We start from the raw sequence: 26,046 nt of genomic DNA, 5'->3' as shown, positions 1-26,046 counted from the left end.
CGGAAGGAAAGAGTGCCCCCACGGCACAGGCCTGCCCATGGATCGGCGGGCCCCGATCGCGGGCCAGGCCACCGTGGGGGCACTCCCCGGGGCCAGATCGCCCCCCCCCCAGGGACCCCGGAGCCTGCCAGCGGCACCTTGTCCCGCCATTCGAAAGGCGGTTCAATCCACGCTGGCTAGCGTGGGGTGACAGCGGCGGGACTTCGGACCATCGCGGACCGAAGAATCGCCGGGGGTGGGCCCGCCGACCGGCGCGATTTCCGCCAACCGGCGCGGCGCGATTCCCGCCACCGCCGAATCTCTGGTGGCGGAGAATTCGGGACACGGCGGGGGCGGGATTCACGCCAGCCCCTGGCGATTCTCCGACCCAGTGGGGGGTCGGAGAATCGCGCCCATGACCTTTGTTTTGTGAGATCAGTATTGCAAATGGTTTCTTGCTGGTGTCATTCAGCAGGCAATAGTGAGAACTGTATAATAATGTGAAGATGTTTCATCCAAGCTCTCTTGTATTTTAGTACAAGCTGCAAAACATATTTATGCTGGCTTTGAAATTTCCCTGTTAGCACTAACAATTTAATTTTGAACAACCTACAATAATAACTTCCGCATGGTGAAATTAAAGCTGAGGGGATACGTTCAATGTCAGAAATGTATGTGAAACACATCACAAAAATGGGTTTGTCAATCAATGATGAGGACTGTAAAAGATTTCGGAAAAGCAAGAACAGGTTATTGGACAAGTGCGGGAAAAACTCCGCAGGACTGGCAGCATCTGTGGAGAGAAACGGTTAAACTTTCAAATCCACTGTGACTCCTCTTTGTAACAGGTTAGTAACAGAAATGGGTGCACACTCAATGGAAAAGCGAGAATGGGGTGGATGAACAGAATTGTAGGGACTCAAATACATAGCTCACTCAAAGTTAAAATGCAAGTCGTGAATCCATAAAAATGTCTGACAAATGTTGGGTTTTATAAAAGGGTCAAGAATAAAATAAAGTAGTAATGATCAGTTTGTTCAAAACATTTGTTAATCCACAGTTTTTGTACTCTACCTTTATAGTTAACCAACTCAAAAGTATCATCAAAGCTAGAAATTGTGTACAGAATTATTTTGCCAGAACAAGAAGCTATAGTTGGAATGAGATACTGGGAGCAATTTTGCACCCGCATTCGCCATGGGTGCCAAATCTCGCAAAATTCAGAAAACGAAAATCTCGCAGATGCGATCTTGTTTTCCAATTTCCTGGACGGTGACATAATGAGGCAGGAAAAGGGTTTCCCGCCAAATGTTTCCCCCACATTATAAATTTCCCTTGCTAGTGTGACATCAAGTCAGTGAGGCTTTTGAAAAGTGTGAACCAGGCGAAGGGAGCTTGCTGAAGCACAAGAGTAAATGTAGCTCCCCGGGGGAAGAGAGACATACCCGGGAAGTGTCTGGGGGACTCCATTGATATGTATAAGGGTTGGTATTTGTTTTAGCACAGATCAAGGTGTCCTTTAAAAAAGGTGCCCTGATCTCTGCGGAGCCCAGGTATCTGGCTTTATCAGGCCCCGCCTTCCACCATGATAATATGAGCCACGCCTCCCAAGTTATTTGTGCAGAATATCTTGAGAGAAAGCCTGACTGTGCAGTTGGAGAGCTGCCTGCCAGTTTTCTTACCTCAATCAACACCCTGTGTATAGAGTAGATCATTCCCTCCACTGTGACAATTTTATCTAGGTCAACAGAAGCTGAAAGCAGGTATAATACATGATTTTTAACATTACGGTTTTTAATAGAGTGAATAGGTTGTTCTCTGGTTGTAGAATCATTTGGAAAGGGGTCATCAATTGTCATTGAGAGTGAAGAGAAAGATAAGGGAGAAACCCTTTAAACAGAAGGTTGTTGGAGTACAGTAGTTTAATATTCAGTACTTCAGTATTCAAAATAGGTAAAATATTTGAATGAGAAACTGTTAAGTTCTGAGCTTCTGTTGTCTGATTCTCTAACACTGTTTAAGCTCCTTTTATTTCCTCTGCTAAGGCCCTTATCTGTTTTGTTTGTCTGATTGAAGATGATTTTCTACTTGATGCTCTTGCACATACTGCAAATCTGTGTTCCTGCACATGCTTGCAAGACACCAAAGGTATGATAGAAATCATGAGAAGTCCTACCTTTAATTAAGACAAATTTTTCAAAGACCCTGTTTTTATCAGGGAATTGATGCCAGAATTTCCCCCTTTGCACCCATCATCCTCTATTCTGGATCAGTTACAAAAAAATCTTTTATTTTAAGATTAATTCTCTTGACCTCATTTTAACACGCTCCTCCAGTCTACCTTCAATTGAAAGATCAGGACAGACAGTTGCAGATTTCTCTACAATTGCTGCTTAAGGAATCTCAGATGTTCAAACACATGAAGCCAGCCAATTTCTCATTTCATCAAACAATCTAGTTGTTTGGAAATTAATATCCTCAAACAAAAGTAATTGCATGGATTGGGTTTACACAAATTGAGTTTTAAATGAAAATTGAGTAACCAACTTGAACTGCTATATATCCCTTCAAATTGATAGGCAAATGGAAAGGATTGTATTAGTGACGTAAAATGAATTATTGGCATGTCATAGTAGTTATCAAGTCCACAAGAAAATCCACAGATTTGATCATATTTGCTGAACTTGGTGAAGAAGTCCCAGTCAACCCTGGAACTCAAACATGTGACATCTAGATCATGAAACTAATGGCGAGGATGAGCTACATGCAGAAATGTATCTTCATATAGGATGGTCATTAGAAAACATTTAACCTGCAAAGCAAAAGTTAAATTCAAATGGTTAATATAACATGATTTTCTGATAGACTAACATAATGGTTAAAACATTTGTTTTTTGCAGCATGCTGCAAATGTCTTTTACACTCCTTATCTACTTCCATGGTCAAACCTTAACCTTTTGATTCCTAAAATTGTTGAGAATTATTTTAATTTTCACAGGGCCTCGATATTTTTGTTCACAAGTCAACCCTCCTAACTTATTGTGCTCTGATTATTTGCTTTTAGTCTTCCTAATTGAATTTCACTTTCCCTTTGTAATTCAATTTTACCCTTTCTGATAAAATAGTTGGAGAATTGTTTCCACAACTGCCTCCCATAACCATCAGTGGAAAGCTGTTTCAGGCCATTGATCCTTTTGATTAGACTCCTTCCTATGAAGGAAATGCCTCTCAACAGCAGCATGATTGAGATTGAAGGTTCCAACTAACAGTCTAAGCCATGTCCTTTTGATCCATGGCAGAGCACTATGTTGCATGGGTTCTTCCATGTCTTTATAATTGCTACTTTAAAATCCAAATCTATTTTGGTCAGCATGGGTCAGAAAGGAAAATAACTTATTGAAGAGAAAATGGTTAAGGTGTTGACATGTGCAAGTCCACTAAGTAAATGACTCTGCTATTCTTTTCCAGTCTGTCTGTCTGGTTGAGTTTCAGATTTTTCTGTCATTTCTTTCTAGTTCATCATCAAGGGATTAAATTGTTACGCTCGGAATCGAATTCTTCGATTTCCAGTCAGTCTCCAATAGGTTGGCAATTCTTCTCTGTTCAGCTCTTTCTCTTTTTCCTTCTCCTCCCTGTGAATGGCTTTGGCTTTGTTCCTTCAGCCACATTGTTAGACTGACCCTTTGCACGCAGTACCACAGCCAGGCTCTCAAAATTCACTATTTTATTTGCTGCCTTTCACTTCTTACACTATTTTGCATAGTCTCAAATCTGAACTCTGACCAATTTTTACATGGATTTTGATTTAAGACAAGGCAGAAATCAAGAAACTTAAGTTAATCCGATTAAAATTTTCACTATAATGCAGGCTTGAAATACTAGATGACAAAAATTAAAAATGTGGATAAAAGTCCAGCAGAACTTTTACCCAAAAGCATTGTGTGTAGACTGTCTAAAGGATAATTACAAAAGCTAGAACAAAAAGGGGTTGATCAGAAAGCTGATCTGTCAAAGAGATGGACTAACTTTGTGCTCTTAAAAGTTTCCATGTAAAGAAATATAAAATTTTGGACAAGGAGTGTTTAGTATTCTAACCACCTGAATCAAACAGAGCCAATATCAAACCTAATTGGATGGTTTACATTGCCCTGACATTCTTGTCCTGTATTGCATTTGCAGATTCAGATGTGATTATTTTTTTTAAAAGATCGACTCTAATATGTTTAATCTTCCCTGAATTATCCATGATCACAAGAAAAAAGCATCTTGAAACAATTTTTACTTTGCAACAAGAGGGCATAGTTTTAAGATGAGGGGTAGCAGATTTAAAACATAGATGAGGAGAAATTACTTCTCTCAAAGGGTCGTGAATCTGTGGAATTCACTACCCCAGAATGCGTTGTAAATTTAAGGAGATAGACAGATTTTTAATTAGTAGTGGGTTGAAGGGTTATGGAGAACAGGCAGTAAAATGGAGTTGAGACCAAGATGAGATCAGCCATGATCGTATTGAATGGCAGAGCAGGCTGCAGGGGCTGATTTGCCTACTCCTCCTCATTCTTACGTTCGTACGTAAATTGTCACAAAAAGGGAAAATACAGTCAACAGCATTCTGCCTGCTTGGGATATTGCCAAATGATATGATCTATTACATTTTCTTTCTCTTATAAATAATTGTTGGAGCCAAAAGAAAAATCAATGAGCATTGCCTCAACATTCAGATTTCAGTCTGTCTCTACAATTCTTTCCAAATACCATCTCCCCCCCCTCCCTCCCTCCCCCCTAAACCTCACCTGGCCAAAGTAAATTTGGTGTACTGTTTCTGGTGGGGAAATAAAGTACACAATTATTTAGTGAATTATGTACTTTTTACTCCAAATTCCAATCATAAGATGTATCCATAGAGGACATTTGCAGGATATATCTAAAATAAGCATGGATTGGTTATTAATTGGTTCAAATTGATCATGGAGCCAGGCTGTACTGTGTGCTGTGTCAATTGCACTAATTCTAAATCGCATGTAAACTGCTCACTAACTGCTCTACGTTTGTTCCCTTTCACTGAAATAGTCCAAAACTGTAATGACACAATTGGTACAATATAACCTTAACTAACTTTTTCATGCAGCTATGTAACTTTTATATTATGTTATTCTTCAAACTTTCTGTGACTGTTTCGTAGTCCAGATTACTGTCCAAATTGTAGACTGTTTTCCTTTAATGGTATTTAATATTTGGCCTGATTTGCTTCAGCTTTACACAGATATAATTAATTTTTAAGGGATGAATAAAGCTGGAGTAAAACAAAACATTTTCAAGTAAGAGTGCTTGTCTCTTTTAATGACCAGTTTGAATAAATAACGTTGATATAGAAGGATGAGAAGAAAGTAAAAAGAATTTACAATATATAGGGTAAAAATATTAGCTAGGATTTTGCAGTTGTAATGATGCCAAAACTCCATTCCAACTGTGAAACTGATGGTAACTTCTGACACCTGCCCGTGAAGTTAAATGTGGAAATACCAAAGCTACTGTCAGTAATTTCCTGCTGCTCCCATAGGGTGCACATTGAAGGCATATCAGGCAGAAATCCAATTAGAAATCATTGAATTAACCTGAACTTTTACTTTTTGTGATATTATTCTCACTGTAAAACCCCTTGAAAACATTATGCCTTGTTGATAGAGGTGTTACTGGGATTCTAATGGCATACCAACTTCTAATTACTGCTGGACAACCTCGCTGGCCTGAAAAGCTAATTTTGTATTTGTGGAATAGTTTGAATCGTATTGAGAATTCATCCATAGACGCCTTGTCTTCCTTTTGTCCATCACACTCCTCTTTGATATAGTGTGTTCACATGAGGTGCGATTTAACGATAAAAGGTTAATTACTGTTGCAAAATTATGTCACTTGATTTGTATTTTCCTCTACCGCAGGAACTGAAATATTATTCGTTTCAAATCAAATGATGCAGGTGACTTCCCAAAATGAACGTAGATAATGCTGGGAGAATTTTGTTTTAACTATTTTTGCTAACAATGAATTTTGGCTCAGAAGTATAAATAAATAATCTTTATTATTGTCACAAGTAGGCTTACATTAACACTGCAATGAAGTTGCTGTGAAAATCCCCTAGTCACCATGCGCCTGTTCGGGTAGAATTCAGAATGTCCAATTCACCGAACAAGCACATCTTTTGGGACTAGTGGGAGGAAACCGGAGCACCCGGAGGAAACCCATACAGACACTGGGAGAACGTGCAGACTCCGCATAGACAGTGACCCAAACGGGAATTGAACCCGGGACCCTGGCACTGTGAAGCAACACTGTGCTACCATGCTGTCCATCATCACCTTGCATCTTTGATAACTGTTTAGCTTCATTTTCTAAAATCCTCTATGATCTTGAAACTAATTGACATCAGGGACTGTTTGATTTGGAAGAATGACGTTGAGGAGGAAATCAGCTCCAAGTTCTACAAAACATTTGACCTCTGACCCAGTTTGTGCTTCATCAGTTTCCAAATAATCCGCTAAGGTGACCACAGGGTAACATAAAATCTCATTTTGGGTGATGCCTGATTCACATTAGCCCATAGTAGGAATTTTCCCTTTCCACTAATCACTATCATTGTCAGCACAAACCCTACCAATTGAGGAAAAGTATCTTTTCAGCAGGAAATCACTTGCATGTATAAAGATACATTTTTTTTTAAAAACACTAAATAACTTATTTATTCGGCATCATTTAAATAAATATTCATTTGAATCGCATTGAGAATTCATGCATAGATACCTTGTCTTCCTCCTGTCTCTCATGCTCCTCTTTGATATATTGTGTGTTCACATGGGCATGATTTAATGATGGGGGGGAAATGAGTCCCTTTTTGGGCATGTATAGAAGAGTGTTTCATGGCGCTGCAAACCTGCTATCTAATGATGGGACTCTCGGAGAGGGGGGCAATCTAATGATGGGACTCTCGGGGCGTCTTTTTTTAAATGCCGCCTCCAACTTGCGACCCCCCCCCCCCCCCCCCCCCCCCCCCCCGGGTGTCCAGGTGACAGTGCCAAGTTGCCAGGCTGGCAAGTGTGTGGATATCAGTGGGCGTGCCAGGGTACCACCCAGAGCCCAACCACCTGGAGACCTCCAATGGCATGGGGGACCCCCCCAGGAGCAGTTATGTCTGGTCCACATTTGTGTAGACCAGTTAAACGGCGCCATGGCGAGGTCTCCCAGGTGAGGCCTTTAGTTTTTTGTGCCTCGAGAGAATCCGGCGTAAACATATTGAAATGAGCCGATTGGCTCAGTTTAAAATGTTAATCTGGATCTCGCTGGGCGACGTCTACGAGGTCTCATTACGTTTTGTGAGGTATTCCAAGCACCACAAATCCTACAAGAAGCCGCGAGCTAGATTAAACAGCCTCGTTGCTTCACCAAGTCAGGCGCAATGAGGCCATAAATCATGCCCATGGTCTTCAAAATGGAATGCATTGCTTATATTGAAATTTCCTGACTTAGCTACAGGTTCTGTTAATAAAGTCCAGTTTATAGCTTCACTGCTGCTTCTATTTCTGTATGATCAGACTCTGACATTCGTGCTTTTTACTTAGTATATATCAACGGATCTTTGAAAAAAGAGGCCATTCGGCCCACTGAGTCTGCACCAGCCCTTGGAAAGAGCACCCTACTTTTAAGCCCCATGCCGGGAATCAAACCCAGGTCCCCAACGCTGTGAAGTAACAGTGCTAGCTACTGTGCAGCCTTTTTGTTCCACTTTGTATTTTGTTCTTTGTCATCTTAGATCTTTTGCATTTTAATATTTAGACACAAGTACTACTGAACCAAAGCCATTGGTTTTGTAATTGATGCTCATTAGCATCCATGTAAACTAGATCCATGTCATTGCTGCATTTAGCATTTTAATTATGGGGCCGCACAGTGGCGCAGTGCTTAGCACTGCTGCCTCATAGTGCCAAGGACCCGGGTTCGATCCCTGCCCCGGTTGGTCACTGTCCGTGTAGAGTTTGCACATTCTCCCCGTGTATGTGTGGGTCTCAACCTCACAATCTAAAGATGTGCAGGGTAGGTGGATTGGCCATGTTAAATTGCCCCTTAATTGGGAAAAAAAAATTAAAACATTTTTATTATAACAAAACATCACTTGTAAAATTTTCCCTTGAGATTATTGGCAATTCCCAACTCCGAGTCCTTTGAACTTCTGTTCCTGTTCTTCAGAGGCTATTTAATTGTACTAATTGTACTGCTCCCATCCATGACAAAGCCTTAATTTCTGCAGAAAAAACGAATCTTGACTTTTCAATAACCTTTGTATTTATGTTAAATATCACTTTTGCCACTTCATTGTGATAAATATAATTATTTGTTCTGTCATAAAATGACATACAAAAATTATTTCACTAATGTCTGTGCAGATCAAGTAGCAGAGCATGATATCAGTTGTAAATTTGAGCTTTAGTTAGACTTTAAAAATGAACAATTTAGGATATTTTTCATGGCTTTTTTATTCTTTAAAATAGTGATGTGGTGAGCTTAATTCAAAACTGAGCTAAAAATAAGAGTGGATGACATTGCTGTTGACGTGAAGGGACTTTAGATCTATCTTAAAGGATCCTAAACGGGATTCTCATTCGGATGGATTCTCCATCCGAGGGATCTTCCGCCTAGCTGGCAGCGCACCCATGCCCACAGGTTTCCCGACGGCGTGGGGGTGCCCACAATGGGAAATACCATTGGCTGGCTGTCGGGACGGAGAATCCCGCACCCTATCTTTACTAAATGTTTTGAAAGGGATTTTTGTTCAGTCTCTTTTTGAAGAAAGCTTTGACTCTTCAGGTAATACTAATTCCATTAATCAATTTGGAAGGACTGCAGAATGATAACCCAGTGGTCTAATACATTTTCCTACACTGTAAATAGAATTGCAACAATCAGGCTCCTAACTTGTCCCACTTGAGAGTGTATTTAAGAAATGTATACGTACTGACCAACCCCATCTCCTATTCTTGCCGCCAGCTGAGAAGATAGTTCAGTCCAGGCTGTGAACATCTCTTGAATTATCATGATATTGTTTTGTGATCAGATGAGAGAAGTGCATGTAGCATGGCAAGAATGGCAATGTCAGGCTGGCCTTCCGCCGTATCATTTTCTTTCAAATTAGGTCTCTTGTTCCAAATCATTCACCCATTATCTTATCCAATTACTGAATAAATTAAAAAATCTGTAGCAATGATTTTAATCATAAGCCTATGAATTACTTACGGGAATCCAAGTAAGTAGCAACAAGACTGAGTTTGGCAGTCTTAAATTTAAGAATATAAATGACAGCATCTATGGCAAATATTGTTAAAATCCATTGCATTGAAAAGCAAGCTTAATAAATTTGTTGCATGATAAACTAATTCATTGCATTTTACATCCACAATTTTTGTAACTTCCTCCATTTTTTGATATAGTGTGTCATGTAAGTCGCTGATTTCATGGGTATCTGTTTTGATGGATTTGTTTGCTTCCTTTTCTTTCAGGTGCTGTGTAAAACTCAATATCAATATTCTGTCCTTTTTTTCTCCTTCAGCAAGAGGACGAACCAACTTAGAACTGCGTGAAAAATTTATCCTGCCAGAAGGAGCCTCTCAGGGTTTGGCTACCTTCAGGATGAAGGGACGCAAATCAAAGCCTTCTTCCAGAGCTGCATCTCCAACCCGATCCAGCTCCAGTGCCAGCCACAGTAACCATAGTTGCACCTCCATGCCCTCATCACCTGCAACTCCAGCCAGTGGAAGCAGAGTAAGCTTTTTGTTTGTATTTATGTTGTGTTTTAACATTACCTCTTCAATTTTATTTGGAAAGGCCTGAAAGCTGATCGCTGTCCAAAATCTCTGGTGAATTAAATTTTAATGTACATGTATTATTTGTATATTGACTGCATTTATATGCAAGAATGTGGTATCATTTAAGTACAATCACTACTGCTGCAGAAAGTGTTGTGGGAGCATTCGGGATGGCTGTAAATTGTGCTGTGATATTCACACAATGGTGTAATAACTTTTAATGAGATCCACAAAGCAGAAACTATAAAATGGAAAGTTTTTTACTGTACTTTGTGGAATATTAATTCAATAGCATGATGCTTTTACCATTCATTTAGAAATTAGGGCATTCCCTGAGGCTTTGTAACACTGAATCAAAACTAGCAGGGTATCAGACTTACCAGTCTGTCTTAATATGAAGAAGAATAAATATGCGAAAGACATTAAAGTCAATAATGAAGATGGCTTTTGACATCTTTGTTAATGTATTCACTTCTCTTTTCCCACTGTCAGTTCATGATAAATTGATGTTACTTTTTAAATCTATGAACAGTCGGTTGATCACTAGACAGCAGAGAAGATGCATTGTTGGAATTTTTGCTCATTAATCTAAATTTGCTTCACAGTAAGACATTGGAACTGCAAACGAATCTCTGGTGTCATAACTGAGCCAATTATTGTTGCTTGCAATTTCAGATATCATAGTTAATATCCACTTCGAGAAAGACTACTATCTGCTCAGAACAACAAAATATTTCCTTTGTCCTTCTGTGAAACAACTGAACATGTTGCTCAGTGCTAATGTTCCTTATTCAGAAGAGCAGCTCATGTTCCATCACCAGTATTCAATCCCATGCCATTTTATTCTCATTTTTAAATGATGATGTCACCCTTACACTGGACAAGAATGAATGTTTGGCATAGAAAGATTTCACCAGAGCTAGGTTTAATCCAAGTCTGAACTGCAGCTATCGAAATCCACATTCTGGATTCCACCTCCTCCATTTTCTTCCAGTGCAATTTTCTATGTCTGCCACAACATTCGTGAAGTTTTTTTTTTTGGGGGGGGGGGGGGGCTAAATTAACTTTACTTATCTAACAAACCATAAATTTACCCAATTAAGTAAAATGTGTAACTAATGCAGAGACTCAAAAATGTGGCTGATGCTTAGATTTAATTTTTGATTGAAGGAAAGAGGGAGGACAGGAGCTTTTGGTAAATGAGTAACTTTTTGAACACATGAACAACCTGATGTCTGATCTTATTTTAATCTTAAGAAACAGAGAGAGTTTCTTGTTCAGTGATTTACAGGGGTGCACATTGTCCTTGAAATTTGTGAATTTGTTCACAGTTTGTGTTTCAGATGTTATAGTTTTCATTTTATCTTTGTTTATAATTTACATTTTTTTACCATTTCATTATTTGAAGTTAATTTTCTGTTAACATTTGCCCTATCCCTTTCTGTCCTCTCTTACCCATCCTTTAAACCCTTTTTCTTTCATCATCCATTGTCCATTTTGTTTTTAATCTGCTCCTCCTTCCTACCCTCCCTCCCCCCCCACCCCCCCCCCCCCCCCCACCTCACAGACGCCCCAGACCTTCACACGTTGTTATGACAAACCTTGGTTGACAAACAGTAAAGCCTCTACTCCCACTAAGTGCCTAGACTCCCATGTGTTCCAGATCCCAAGCATTGAGGTACAGTATAATACATAAAGAGCTAATAGCAAGAGACAGTTGACACTTTACAGAGCAGTGGTCAGTGAGTGGCACTTGTTTCCCGGTTAAACCTAAATTCAGTTTGGTGGTTTACTTTCAAGAAGTGGGTGGATCCACTTTTTAATTATAATTTATTATTTGAAAATTAATATTTAATGTCAATTTTTAGCATTTTCTGCAAATAGGTTTTCTCTAAATTCTAGTGCTGGGTATTAAAATCACAATGTTTTTACTGAACAGTATCAGGCATAACAGCAGTGTGTATGTAAACTAGCAAACCCTACACCCTTGGGGGAAAAAGACAGTTGGACACTTTTGAGTGGTAATTTTTCAAGAATTAGGCATAGTTAAACAACCCTAAAGTCTTATTTCCAGCTGTAGTTTGAGAAATATGTACATGAAAGGAAATTTCTTCTTACTCTACCCACCATAGTCATTCCTCTCCCTCTCTGCGCCTTAAACCTTTTTTCTTTAAAGAATGAAGTCGGGAAAATGCAATATAGTGGCTATTATCTGCTTGTGAACATCCACAGTTACATTGCCAGCATTTGAACATCTCAGTATATGATTCTTAATTTCTTTATCATTTGTGGGTAATAATTAATCTTGACTATCGGAGTAGATTTTCTATTCCAGAATTATTCCAACTACAGCGTTTATTACTACAACTCAGCGTTTATTAACAGGGGGCTTGAGTTTAAGAGCCGCGGGGTTATGCTGCAACTATACATGACCCTATTGAGACACATTTGGAGTATTGTGTGCAGTTCTGGTCACCTCATTATCGGAAGGATGTGGAAGCATTGGAAAAGGTGCAAAGGAGATTTACCAGGATGCTGCCTGGTTTGCAGGATAGGTCTTATAAGGAAAGGTTGAGGGAGCTAGGGCTTTTCTCTTTGGAGCAGAGGAGGATGAGAGGTGTCTTAATAGAGGTTTATAAGATATTGAGGGGACAGATAGAGTGGACGTTCAGAGACTATTTCCTCGGGTGGATGTAGCTGTTACCAGGGGGCATATCTATAAGATTCAGGGTGGGAGATATAGGAGGGATGTCCAAGGTAGGTTTCTTTACTCGGAGAGTGGTTAGGGTGTGGATTGGACTGCCTGCTGTGATAGTGGAGTCGGACACTTCAGGAACTTTCAAGCGGTTATTGGATAGGCACATGGAGCACACCAGAATGACAGGTAGTGGGATAGCTTGATCTTGGTTTTGGACAATGCTCGGCACAACATCGAGGGCCAAAGGGCCTGTCCTGTGCTGTACTGTTCTATGTACATTACCATTTAAATTAAAAACATTCAATTATAAGGAGGATTATATGCATTGGAAAGTAGATGCTCAACAGATTATTGGTTACAGAGATGCAGCAGGTACCTTAAAATATACATGGTTGGCTTCTTTACTGGACAGCTTTGAAATTGAGGTTTGCTAGTCGAGTCCTAATGCTGCAAATCATTTGTAAACTCGTTTTGATTGAGCTTTGTGGGGAAGAAGGAAATGTTCCATCTCAATAGAACTACCAAACAGAGTTGGAGATGACTGCCTGTCTTGATAGAGTTGCTGAAATTTAAGTGTGAATGCATTTTCTGAAGTCTGACTTTTTTTTTCAGACCTACCACCAACTTCTGATAGGGAACAGGTTCACTGACATTATACCATTGCTCTGTCACAGACTCTGCTTTTACCATGTTTGTTTGTCATGTTCCACAAACTTCACATCAATTAACATATAATACATGTGACATTTGAAAGGCATTATTTACCACCAGAATAGCTCAGTATGTCAGACTCTTTTCCTGACTTGATTTAAAAAATATAGATTTTCACTAATTCACACTGCAGAGCAATCAGACTGAATTATGTTTCTCAGATTGAGGAACAGAAGTAGTTGTGGTATTTTTCACACCTACTTCGGGTATACGAAAGATCCTTCATGGTTCATATCAACATGCTTATATTTTGACAAAGTGAATATAATTGATCAGACCAATTAATGGAATGTCTTTACTTGCAACCTTGTTTCTTTGTAACTCTGCTCTCATCTGTTAAATTTCAATGTGATTGCTCTTCAGGATAAATTTGTGTGCCAGAACTTGCATCACAATTTAGAACTTTGTGTTGTGTATGTTTCTGCTAGTTACCTTTATAGCGTTTAGAAATGGTTTTACATTCATGGGTGTGACCTGTGTAACTATATATTTATATGGTGGTTTTATTATGTCCTCAGAGCATCCCAAAGTGTTTGAAGGCTAATGAGTGAGTTTGTATTGTACATGTTATTATTATGTGCACAGCAAAATACCATAATAGATAAATGACCAGTTAATCAGTTTTGGCAGTGTTACGATTTTTATCATGGCTAATCCCCCTAACCTGCACATCGTTGGACTGTGGGAGAAAACCAGAGGAAACCCACACAGACTTGGGGGAAAAGTGCAAACTCCATACAGACAGTCACCCAAGGTTGGAATTGAACCTGGATCCCTGGTGGTGTGAGGCAACAGTGCTATCCACCGTCACTGTGCTGCCCCTTATTTTTACGAATACACACAGATTTAAAGATTAACATGCATTTTAAAGTACATCTTAAACTACAGTGATCTAATTAACACAAAAGTCCCATTTGAGCACACATGATGACTATGGTCAAATACACGCACTCTGCTCTGAACCCAAGTTAGTGCCTGTGGAGTTCTCCTCCGAATTCCCCCAGATGAGAGTTTCCAAACTCCACTCCCAAAAATATGCTTTAAAATCTTCTTTCATAATAGCGCAATCCCTTGGCAATTTACATTCTGAAATCCAGACCAAGTTTTCCAAATGACACTTTTGATCAAAGCTTCTGCTCACTCTTAAAAGCGAATCCAGTCCTGAATTTTACATCAACTAGGTTACACCTTTAGGTTTTCTTTGTCTTGATTATTGTACAAGCTGTTCACAATTGCTTTAACTCTCGATTCCCAGACTGTATTAAAATGGCATCAAACTTTTTATCTATCTCTGAAGTCTGCTGTCCCACTTTAAATCTCGTTACTGCAATTGTATATTTAACTCTGAACACTTAGTTGCTCTTCATTGAATTCTTCTGAACAATATCTTGGTCTCTGTTCACTTAACTTCTCTTCATTTCTCTTGTTTCCTTAGCTGGACTTTAGATTTCTGCCATCTGTTTTCTTAACCATTATTCCATGGTATGGCTTTTCTTCTAGCAAGACTGAGAGATACATTCCTTCTTTAGCCTTCTAAAATGAACTGCGTCTAGCAGTGCTGTGAAAGCTGCCTTCTCTCTCACAATTTCCAACTGCAGTCAAAATAGCTAAGCACTACCTTAACAAGGCCCTAGTTGCTAAGCAACCACTGCTGGTTTATTTATTCTTCATGGCATAGCCCTCCCTACGTACAATAGAATCACAGTTGGAACCTAACCAACCCCCACACATTCAAACATCTTTGCCCAGCATGATTCTAACTATAGATTTTATCCTTCCATGCACAGAAACATTACATTAAACCCACTTAAATAAATTCCTAAAACTACCTCTGTTTTCCTCACAGCGGTGGCAGTTGAGAGATAAATACTGAAAAAACATTAGCAAACTCGCTGCTCCTCTTTAAATGGTTCCGTGGGATCTTTTGGCAACTCATCAAACAGACAATGCAGCATTCCTTCAGTACTGTCCTGAGGTCATCTTAGATTGTGTCTATGAACTAGCCGAAGAATGGGGCTTGAACCCATAACCTTTTATCTTAAAAGCCAAGTTGACACTTCATGTTTTTTAAAACATCTCCGTAGAAGACCCCTTATGAGAGGGCAGGCAGTGTAAAATCACTCCCAACAAAAAGCACAACAAAATTTGCTATTTGGAACTGGCTTTGACTTTGCATTAGGGCCACCGCTGAACGTTCTAGTTTTGAATATTGGGTTCTTGTATGGTTAATATTCACTCTGGATTACTATCTTTTTGCTTGATGGGGAGTAGTTAAGCTGTTGAATTAAAATTTTGTATAAATGTTCATGATTTCTTTTTGATATTTTGGACAAGAGCTTTTGAACATGCCAGTAGGTTTCGTAGCTCAGAGTAAAGGTTCATGTGGTGCAGTACTTGACTAGGGAGACCAATAACATCCCTTGCTCAGTCTATGGCCGCAACAGTGAAATCTCACATCACAAAGAGTTCAGAGAAGAAGAAACTTCCACTTCTGTTAAAGAGGTGTGAGTTTGATATGTGCAATTTTAAAAGAGATTTGAAAATGTCCCCAGCCTCCCATGTTTTATTCCTCTGAATAAAACCTGTTATCATGGACCTGAAATTATTTGTAACTGACTGAAAAATGAATATAATGTTCAAGTTATGTATGTGGTGATCTATTTTCATTTATTTTTGCTGTTCTTTCATCTGCTTTTTCTTGGCATATTAAAATGTTTGTACTTTAAACCAGGTGACACCTGCACAGGGTAGTAAACTCAGACGACCAAGCTACCACTCCAGTAAGGCTTCGCTGACTGGAGACAATGGCAGCACATCTGTCACTAAATCCAGCAAAACTGGTGAGTTCTAAAGAGAATGCTGAAAACTAATGAGAATGGCTACAGACTCTGGTGCTCCTCTCTCGTGATTGCGTGGGAACCTTGCCATTTGCAGTAGTGGATTTGGAAAATTCAAAATGATTTAGGTTTATTTTGAAGATTTATTTTCCTTGAGACTCTGGCGAATTCCTTCTCCTTTGAGTGTAGACTTTTTGAATTGAATGCATTTTGGAACAGGTGTTTTTTATATGTACATGTAAATATTTCATATGATTTTGTGTTAATGTAAGAGAATGCACCCCAGCAACTTCACAGAGTCTCCAAAGAATCTATCCTTACCTTCAGATCTATGTATTACTCCTTGATAAAATCACCAAAAGACAGGATCAGCTTTTACATGTACTCTGACAACTCCCCTTTCTAGCTCTCAACGTTATCGCAGCTCCAGTTCTGCCTCTGTGCTGCCAATCTGGTGGCCAAAATCCAATCTTGGTAGAGCTGTAATTTCCTCGCATTATACATTGAGAAGACTGCCACCATTGTCTTCAGCCCCTGTCATCAGCTCCATACACATGATCCTGATTCTATCCCCAAATCCCTGATCAACGTTGAACTATTCTGGAAACTTGTGTCCAATCCGCTTCCTACTCAATATCCTTTCCATCTGCGTAACATAATCTGCTATCAACCCTTCTGCAGTTAAATGCTTATTGTACATTCCCAGTGCTCCCATGGACAATCTCCAATCCTCTATGATCTACAGTTCACCCAATACTCTGGTTCCCATATCCTATATCCCACCAACTCCTATTCATCAGTCACTCCTGCCCTTTCTGACCTCCAAGGGTCCCCGATTTCCCAATAATTTCATTTTCAAATCTTCATTATCATTTTTAAATCCCTTCATGGTTTCACTTTCCTGTACTTTTGTAACCATTGCCAAGCCTAAGATCTGCCCCATAACGTTGATTCTTTACCCACCATTGTGTCTATCCCTTCAGCTGTTTAAGTCTTGTGCTAAATTCCTCCATTTTTCCCCCCTTCCTTCCTCCTTTAAGACCTTCTTATAATCCACCTTGGTCACCTCTCCTAACATCATTTGTGGCTTAGAGTCCATTTTGTGTCTGATTAGACCTCTGAAGTGCCATAGTACATTTTACTGCATTCAAGGTACTATGTCTTTATTTCAAATATTTCACTTTTCTGCAACCAAACTTATTTCCATTTTGTTCCAGTGTTATCACTTATTTTACAAGTTTTATGCTCACCTTTAAAACACCTAAACTTCTCACCCTTATTGCACTCCCATCCTTATTGTTGGTGGTACTGGAAACATCCATTCCTCAGCAGAATTGACTCTCATTTATTGCCCCTAAAAGCAATGAGACGGTAATTCCTACAATTCCGGCTCAAATGAGGTGTCCTCATGAAATTTCCTTCCAACACTCCCTGTTAAAGTTGATACATAGATAATATCTACTTGGCAGGTGGCTCCCATGGAACTGTACCTGAACAGGCAGAAATGGGAGACAGAAAATTGGTTGAGAAACCTCTTACAAAACGCGAAATGCAATTGGCTGATATACAGCCAAATATGTTTGATCGTATTTTGACATATTTCCTGATTAGTCGCTTATTCCTAAATGCAGTGAGGGGATAATTAATTTACGTACTTGCTTGTGTGGAAACTTGGCGAGGTGGTGGCGCAGTGGCATTGTCACTAGGCTTTAATCCAGAGACATGGTGAATTCTGGGGACCCGGGTTCAAATCCCACCACGGGAATTTCTATTTTTAAAAAATCTGGAATTAAGAGTCTAATGATGACCATAAAACCATTGTCCATTGTCGTAAAACCTCCTCTGATTAACTAATATCCTTTAGGGGAGGAACTCTTGCCATCCTTACCAGGTGACTCTCAAATGCCCTCTGAATGGGAGGATAGTTAGGGATAGGCAATAAATGCTTGCCCAGCCAGCAAGCCCATGTCCCATAAATTAATTTTTTTTAAATCACCAGGTAATATGAGGGGATCAAACCGGGAACGTCCGGTGGTGGCCATGAACTGAGCGGTCGCACATAAGGTGACTCCTGCTTGGGGATTTGGTTTTGGCCCTTTTTATATCTTTTGTTCGTTAAGGTAGCAAGCTGTGGGGGGGGGGTTTGCTTGATTGGTGCTCAGGGAGAAGGGTTGGGGCAGGGGAGGGACAGAGTAGTATTCAGCGATTGTCATATCTGACCATGCTCTGCATTATGTGGATTTGTGTTTGGAGGAGGGCTGCGCTCAGCGACCCCCATGGAGGTTGGCTTCAGCGATGCTCATCGATAGGGGATACGTGAGAGGATATCTTCCGCTACTGGGACCTATGTGGAGTTTAATAAGAACAAGGAAGTCTCACATTCCACGTTCTGGGAGGCACTGAAGACAGTCATCATGGGGGAGTTAATTTTGATTAAGTTTCAGAGCTAAGTCAGGTAGGGTGGAGAGGCAGAGGTTAGTGGAGTCTATTCTTGTGGTGGACCATCATTACCCTGCTACCCCACCAGCAGAGCTGTTGCAGAGAGGAAAATGCTGCAGATGGAGTTTGAGTTGGTGTCGATTGGGAAAGCAGTTAGCCATGTTGATCATGCGAAAGGGATGTTTTACGAGTATGGGGAGACGGCCAGCCGTCTATTGGCTCACCATATTTCAGGACATAGCGCAGGTTAAGAAGTGGGGGAGGGTGGGTTCTGATCCAGGAAAAGTCAATGGGGCATTTAAAACCTTCACCAGGGGATATACAGGGCTGAGTCTCTGGTTATGGCACAGTTTCTGATGGGTTGGTCTTCCCAGTGATGGCGAAGGAAAGAGGGCAAGAGCTGGAGGCGTCACTAAGGCTGGAGGAAATTATGAAATGTATCTGTTCAGGGAAGGCACCAGGCCCGGATGGATTACCTGTGGAATTTTATGAAGAATTTGTGACAGAGTTGGTGCCACACCTGTTGGACATGTTTAACAATTCTCTGTTCAGGGGTTGTGGCCGACCCCACTGGCATAGACATCCATTTAATTAATTTTGAAAAAAGATAAAGATCCTGTGGAGTGTGGGTCATAATCGCCCATTTCTCTTGCAAAGCTAATGGCAACTCATTTGGAGAGGTGCCTGCCCAGATAATTTCCGAGGATCAGATGGCAGTTGTTAAGGGCTGGCAATTATCGGCCAACATTAGGAGACTTCTGAATGTGATGCTGTTGCCCTCGTTATGGGTCGATGCAGAGGTAATAATCTCCATGAATACTGAGAAAGCGTTCGACTGAATGGAGTGGGGTACCTTTTTGACATACAGGGCCCCCACTGCGAACGTTCGCATCAATGCATTAAGTTCGGGGTGTCAGTTATATGGGAATACAAAGCAGGGATATCCACTTCCCCGTTACTGTTTGCATTGCTGATCGATTCGTTGGCTATTGCACTTAGGGCGGAAGGAGATAGAGAGAGGAGCACAGGATGTCCCTGTAAGCAGATGACTTATTGATGAATATTACAGACCCTCTCGTTAATGTGGGGAAGGTGATGGAAGTGCTGAGGATGTTTGGTTCCTTCTCAGGGGATAGATTGAACATGGGCAAGAGTGAGGTATTTCCAGTGAACCCTCCAAGGAAGGGAACTGATGGAGAGACTACAGTTTTGACTGGCCAGGACTAGTTTTAGATACTTGGGGATGTGGGTGGCTCATTATTGGGCCTTTCTGCACAAGTCGAACCTAGCCAGCCTGGTAGAGGGGGTGAAGGCAAACTTGAAGATATGGAAAATACCTTCCCTTGTCATTGGCAGGAAGGAGCCAGACAGTTAAAATGAGCATTCTTCCAAGATTATTATTTGTGTTTTAGTGTCTTCCTATCTTTATGTCTAAGTCGTTTTTAGTAGGATTGCAAGCTAATTTTGACCTTTGTGTGGGTGGGTAACGCCCCCTAGGTTCAGAGGGCGTTCCTGCAAAGGGATCAACAGTCTGGGGGATTGGCATTACCAAATTTGATGTATTATTACTGGGCTGCGAACATTGAGAAAGTGCGGGGTGGGGCCATGGACTCTGGGTCGGTTTGGGGAGGAGGCTTCCTGTACAGGTTCGAGTTTGAGGGCACATGTTACTACTTCCCTTCCATTCTCATTGGCCATGTACTGTATAGACCCAGTGGTAACAGCTTCTCTGAGAAAATGGAACCAATTTAGACAGCACTTTAAACTAGATTGTCTGGCGCCAATCTGTAGGAACCATATACATCGATTTATACCGGCTGGGATGGATTCGTCATATAAGATCTGAGAGAGGGAGAGAGGCTTAGTGATTTGTTCGTGGAGGATGGTTCGCCGGGTTGGAGGAGCTGGTTGTGAAGTTCCAGCTCCTGGGGGGGGGGGGGGGGGGGTTTAGATATTTATAGGTATGGAACTTTGTCCGGAAGGAACCTTTTGCATTTCCTCGGTTGCCAGCCCCTCTCTTCTGGATAAGTTGCTGTCCCTTGATGAGATACAGGAAGGGAGGATATCAGACAGTTGATGGACAGGGAAATGGATTGCTGGAGGAAGTAAAGGGAAAATGGGAGGAAGAGTTGGCTTGTGCTTTTGAGGGCGGTATGTGAAGTGAGTTTCTGCATTGGATTAATTCTACGTCCTCGTATGCAAGACCGAGTTTGATTCAGTTTAAAGTGGTGCATAGGTCGCGCATGACTAGGGCATGGATGAGTAGGTTTTTTCCGGTGTAAGCGTTGTTCAAGGGGTCCCGTGATCCACTTAGATCTGTTTTGGTCCTGTCCTAGGTTGGTCAAAATCTGGGCTTCTTTCTTCAAAACTCTGTCCGAGATTTTGGGGGTTAGAGTGGAGTTGTGTCTGTGTGTGGTGATCTTTGGGGTGTCGGACTTGCCAGGGCTGCAGGAGGGGAGGAGGGCTGACGTCGTGGCCTTCGCCTCTGTGATAGCCCGGAGGTGGGTCTTGCTCAGGTGGAGGGCATCGGCGACGGCATGGCTGGAGGAACCTGTTGGTGTTCCTGCACTTGAAAAAAATCAATACACCATGACGGGTTTGGAGAAGAGGTTCTATTCAAGGTGGATGCCATTTGATTGGTGTGTGTAGAGGGGGGATGGGAGGGAGAAGGGAAGATAGGACTGGGTTGTTGGATTAGTTTTTAGTACATTGTATCCCACTTTGAGGATGCAGCGTTAAATGACTACTTCAAACTTAAATGGCTAATTTATTGTGTTACAGCATGTACATAATTGGTTTTAGCCTCCCTGATTTAAAGGGAAAATAAACCCAGGACTCTAAAGAACAAAGAAAAGTACAGCACAGGAACAGGCCCTTCGGCCCTCCACGCCTGCACTGACCATGCTGCCCGTCTAAACTAAAACCTTCTACACTTCCGGGGTCCATATCCCTCTACTCCCATCCTATTCATGTGTTTCATGCATACTCCTTCCAAATTCTGCTCCCTGCTTAAAATGTGCTTGTTTAGATTTCTAGAGATACTCAAGTGAGATGTTCAGATGTCCCACCCTCAAGCCATGAACTCACGTTTGAAGTGTGGCACTAGGGCAGGACCCAAAGGATGGGTAAGGTGGAATTGTACCACAGCAATTTGCAGGAAGAAAATTGAGAATGGGAAACAGAAAACCACTTGTAATCTCTCAGTTCTTAGGAAAAAGATAAAAGTGCTGTTGAAGCCACTGCTTTGGTACAGGGAAAGACTAGCGTTTGGCTTAGTGATATGGTGCTAGCACCTAAATGCAACATCTCTCAAGAATGACTTGGTTTGTTTTTTTGACTTTCTCCTAGCTACAGATTCTAAAAGGACACCAAGTAGGCCGACGAGTCGGGCTGGGAGTCGTGCAGGCAGCAGGGCAAACAGTCGGCGAGGCAGTGACGCATCTGATTTTGACCTTTTGGAGACACAGTCAATGTGCTCAGATATTTCTGAATCTAGCACAGCAGGATCCCAAGCAAGTTCAAGAAAGAGTTCTACAAAACCTTCTAAAATCCCAACACCCTCAAAGAAAACTACCCCAAAAAATGCAAACACCAGAAGAAAATATGAATAATACTGTGGAATAGTCACTTCACACACACAGACACCCACCCACACTTAAACACCCTGTTTTAGAAGCCACCAGATGTATGATATTCCAAAAAAAAAGTACTGTTGTCACCATTGTAAAAGATTAATTGTGGTCTAATGCTGCCTTATCATTGTACCTTATTTGTTTTTGTAAGTTAAAAGTTTTTTCATGTGAATATTTATGTAGATAAAACATCCATATTTTGTTCCCATGACCTCTGTGTCTGAGGGAAGTGAGAATGCTTTTAAAAAGAAAGGAAATTTAAATGTGTTCATGTTCTATTGAATATTTGAACTACTGCTTTTTTTAAAAACAAACTTGCATTTAGGATACAACCCTTTAAAAGAAAACTTGACTTGCTCGGTAAGCAAGACAAATGCTGCAGTGTTTGTTAGAAATCACGGATACCTCACGGAGTATTTAAAGTGGGAAAAAAAAATGGAGTGATGTACAGTTTTACTTATTTTTAAGATTGTTCATTTTTGCCTGCTGAAAGTTACGCAAATAATTATGACAAAAAGTGCACATGCAAGTTGTAAAAGACTATTGCTATCTTGTAAGCAGTATAAAGGACACTTTAATAGCAGCTGATGATTATTATGTGGGCCACACCAGCAGTTGCTAGCGGGGCCTTTCTCTCACTTTTTTATGCTGCTTTTCGTTCATTTGAACTGACCACTGGGGCTACATGAGCAGCCGTATTTATATTCTATTGATATCTAGTCTGACCATGTCGCTGTGTGAATCTTCAACTGAAATTGTACCAATGAGTCAAACATTCATTTTTTTTGTATTCAAAAACAAATGTACTTTCAGTAACTTAAAAGAAAATAAGTACTGCTTTTCTTGTCTCAGTATTAATTATTCAAGGGTGTGAAGATGTTCCCTGTTCCATAGATACATTTTCTATTAAATTTAGTGCCTACAGTACACCTTTCTAGTGACAGATTTCAATTACAGCAAACACATACCTGAATACTTCTTTTGGCTCTCGTCCTAGTGTAAACTTCCCAGTATACAGAAAATCTGATTCATTTTCCTATGTTTGTCAGGCTTCTACTGCAGTGTTTAAAATGCTTTTAACAAAAATACCAAAAAGAGTAAGAAAACATTCTGCTATTGGTGACATCCCTGAGTCGCTAACTGAGCCACACATGGGGCTGAATGCCCACAATCTAATATCGTTCTTACAGTTTGGGATTTTACTTCGGAAAGTTTTTAGTGTCTCAGTAAATGATACCTTATTCCCGAAGGAGAATGTTTGGAGTATCCTTTACTTTATGAAGGTAATCTCTAGTAAGCAAGGTGTCAAACAGAAAATCTTGTCACCATATTCAACTTACTGGCTATATAGTATCACATGTCTTCAGCATGTGCAGAATAAATGCTGTTTTAGATTGTGGCTTAAACTGCTGACCAGATTAATGAAATAGTAAATGGGCAAGTAAATTGTGGCCATGCTACATTTCATTTTACAGACTTCACTTTCTTCAAAGAAAATAACAAGCAGCCATACACCAAACTTCATTGTGAACTGGAGCTGACTCAAAGACCATGACTAATTAACCTTGCATAATGGTGTACTGCAGTGTGTCCTCGCAGTGTCTTTAGACTATCAAACCTGTTCATGAATTGAGATTACTCAACTGGGACAAGACCGATTCAGATGTACTTTTGATTGCAGTATTTAGGAAATGGTTCCACCTGTCCTCTTCAACTTCATACTGGAGAACAATAAGGTAAGGAAGAGTCCTTGGCTCACTTCTTGACTCTTGAATAATTTTGATACATCTTCCTGGGACATGGAGTACAATTCTGGGGAAGGTGGGACCAGTACAGACCAGATGGGTTGCATATCAACAAGGCCAGGACAAATGTCCTTGTGGGGCAGTTTGTTAGTGTTGCGCTAGAGGGTTTACATTAATTTGGCAGGGGTATGGGAAACGATGTAGCATTAGAAAGAAGAAACAAAGTTCAAAGAGATTGGGAGGGGCAGACATGCCAAAGAAATAGTAAAGTATTACTTGATATCAGACAAAGGAGATTCAATAAGAACCAATACAGGTTTACAATGTACCTATGTAAAAACATGAAGCATAGGGCAGCACGGTGGCGCAGTGCTTAACACTACTGCCTCATGACATCCAGGTTCGATCCCGGTCCTGGGTCACTGACTGTGGAGATTGCACATTCTCCCCGTGTTTGCGTGGGTTTCACCCCCACAACCCAAAGATGTGCAGGGTAGGTGGATTGGCTACGCTAAATTGCCCCTCAATTGGAAAAAATGCATTGGGTACTCTAAATTTATTTTATAAAAAGCATGAAGTATGTAAATAAGGTTGCTGAGCTGCAGGTGTAAATAGATGCATGGGAATATGATGTGGCAATAAAGACGCCCTGACTCAAAAAAGGAAGGACAGGGTATTATACCAGGGAGAGGGTGGTCTAATGGTAGTGTCGCTGGACTAGTATTCCAGAAACTCAGGGTAATGATCTGGGGACCCGGTTTCGAATCCCACCACAGTGGAATTTAAACTCAATAAAATATCTGAAATTAAAAGTCTAATGATGACCATTATCGTAAAAGTCCATCTGGTTCACTGATGTCCTTTAGGGAAGGAAAGTGCCATCCTTACCTGGTGTGACCCACAGCAATGTTGTTGTCTCTCAAATTGCCTTGCAAGCCACTCAGTTGTATTCAACCACCACGAAAAAAGAATGCACTGTCGTGTACCTACACCTCTGGGACTGTAGTGGTTCAAAAAGGCAATTCATCACCACCTTCAGAAGGGCAACCTGGGATGGGCAATAAACACTAGCCGAAGCAGCGATGCCCACATCCCGTAAATGAATAAAATAAAAAAATTACTGGATACAACATGTTCAGGAAAGAAAGGAGGATGTCAATATTAATTGAGAATATTTCCGGATGTTTAGAGAGTGCTGAGAAACACCCTGCTAAAATGGGACTCCGTTTTTGTCCTGTTGAATCACGCCCATAGATTAGGATAATATTCGTGTAAAGGGCAAAGAGGGAGACGTGTTTTTGAATTGTGCTTGGTAGCGTTTTCTTGACCAGTATATTTATGGTTGGTCATTTGGATCGCGTTTCAGTGGGAGATGTTTTTAGAGAACAGTGATACTATGGAAAAGGATGAGCAACTAGAATAATTTAAGAAAGGCAAATAACCCAGAAACTGCCGTGCTGTCAGTTTAACTTTGGTGGGAAAGCTTTTAGGAATGATAATCTGGGACATAAGTCAGCATTGATTTGTTAAAGGCAAATTGTGTTTAACCAAATTAAATATGTTTTTTTGATGAGTTACCATAGGTTGTTGAGGGTAATGCAGTTGATGAGGTCTATAAGAACTTGCAAAAGGTGTTTGATAAAGTACTTAGCAACAAAAATGGAGCCCAGGGTATAAAGGGACACTGGCAATATGAAAACAAAGTTGACTGAGTGACAGGAAATAGAGTAGTGGTGAATGGAACTATTTTGTACAGCACTACAGTATTATGAAAGACACAATTTATGTGCTTTTTTATTGCCTGTGACCAACTAGTTTCTATGTAAAATGTGTATGTCTTCTTACCTTCCAATTGTTGGTCCCGATTTAAGCAATGCCAGCAACAAGCTTTGATATTTTAGAAAAAAATAAGGTTAATGATATTGACTAATTAAACATCCCCAGATGTTTAAAATGCAACACCACATTAATTTGGCTCTCACACACTATCTAATATAAATCTTTAGATACAGATGAAGGTTAAAATAAATACATTTGCAACTTATGATTGATGCAGTCTCTTTCATCGCAAACCTGTCGTTTCTTAGATGAATTGATGCTTTAGTTAAAGCGATTAACTTGTAAAACCAAGGATTCTCAGTAAGCTACGAGGCT

The 26,046-nt window shown here is 40.5% G+C and overlaps 1 protein-coding gene across 28 annotated transcripts in view; it reads left to right on the top strand.

Moving 5' to 3' along the window:
• macf1a (microtubule actin crosslinking factor 1a) overlaps positions 1–22,986 on the top strand; it is a 999,246-nt gene extending 976,260 nt beyond the window's left edge. For 10 of the 28 annotated variants that reach the window (XM_072501189.1, XM_072501192.1, XM_072501206.1 and 7 more), the window contains 6 exons: positions 2,056–2,127; positions 3,495–3,563; positions 9,575–9,786; positions 11,398–11,508; positions 15,971–16,079; positions 21,864–22,986. In XM_072501189.1, the coding sequence (XP_072357290.1) occupies positions 2,056–2,127; positions 3,495–3,563; positions 9,575–9,786; positions 11,398–11,508; positions 15,971–16,079; positions 21,864–22,126 (836 nt within the window). In that variant the 3' untranslated portion in view covers positions 22,127–22,986. The remainder of the gene's footprint in view (positions 1–2,055; positions 2,128–3,494; positions 3,564–9,574; positions 9,787–11,397; positions 11,509–15,970; positions 16,080–21,863) is intronic. The other 18 variants (XM_072501211.1, XM_072501212.1, XM_072501207.1 and 15 more) reach the window with 9 other exon arrangements.
• The last annotated feature ends 3,060 nt before the right edge of the window (positions 22,987–26,046 follow it).

Source organism: Scyliorhinus torazame, chromosome 1 (assembly GCF_047496885.1).
Source record: "Scyliorhinus torazame isolate Kashiwa2021f chromosome 1, sScyTor2.1, whole genome shotgun sequence".
NCBI classification, from domain to species: Eukaryota; Metazoa; Chordata; class Chondrichthyes; order Carcharhiniformes; family Scyliorhinidae; genus Scyliorhinus; species Scyliorhinus torazame.
Note: the sequence above shows the minus strand (reverse complement) of the source record. Positions and strands in the feature narration are given on the sequence as shown.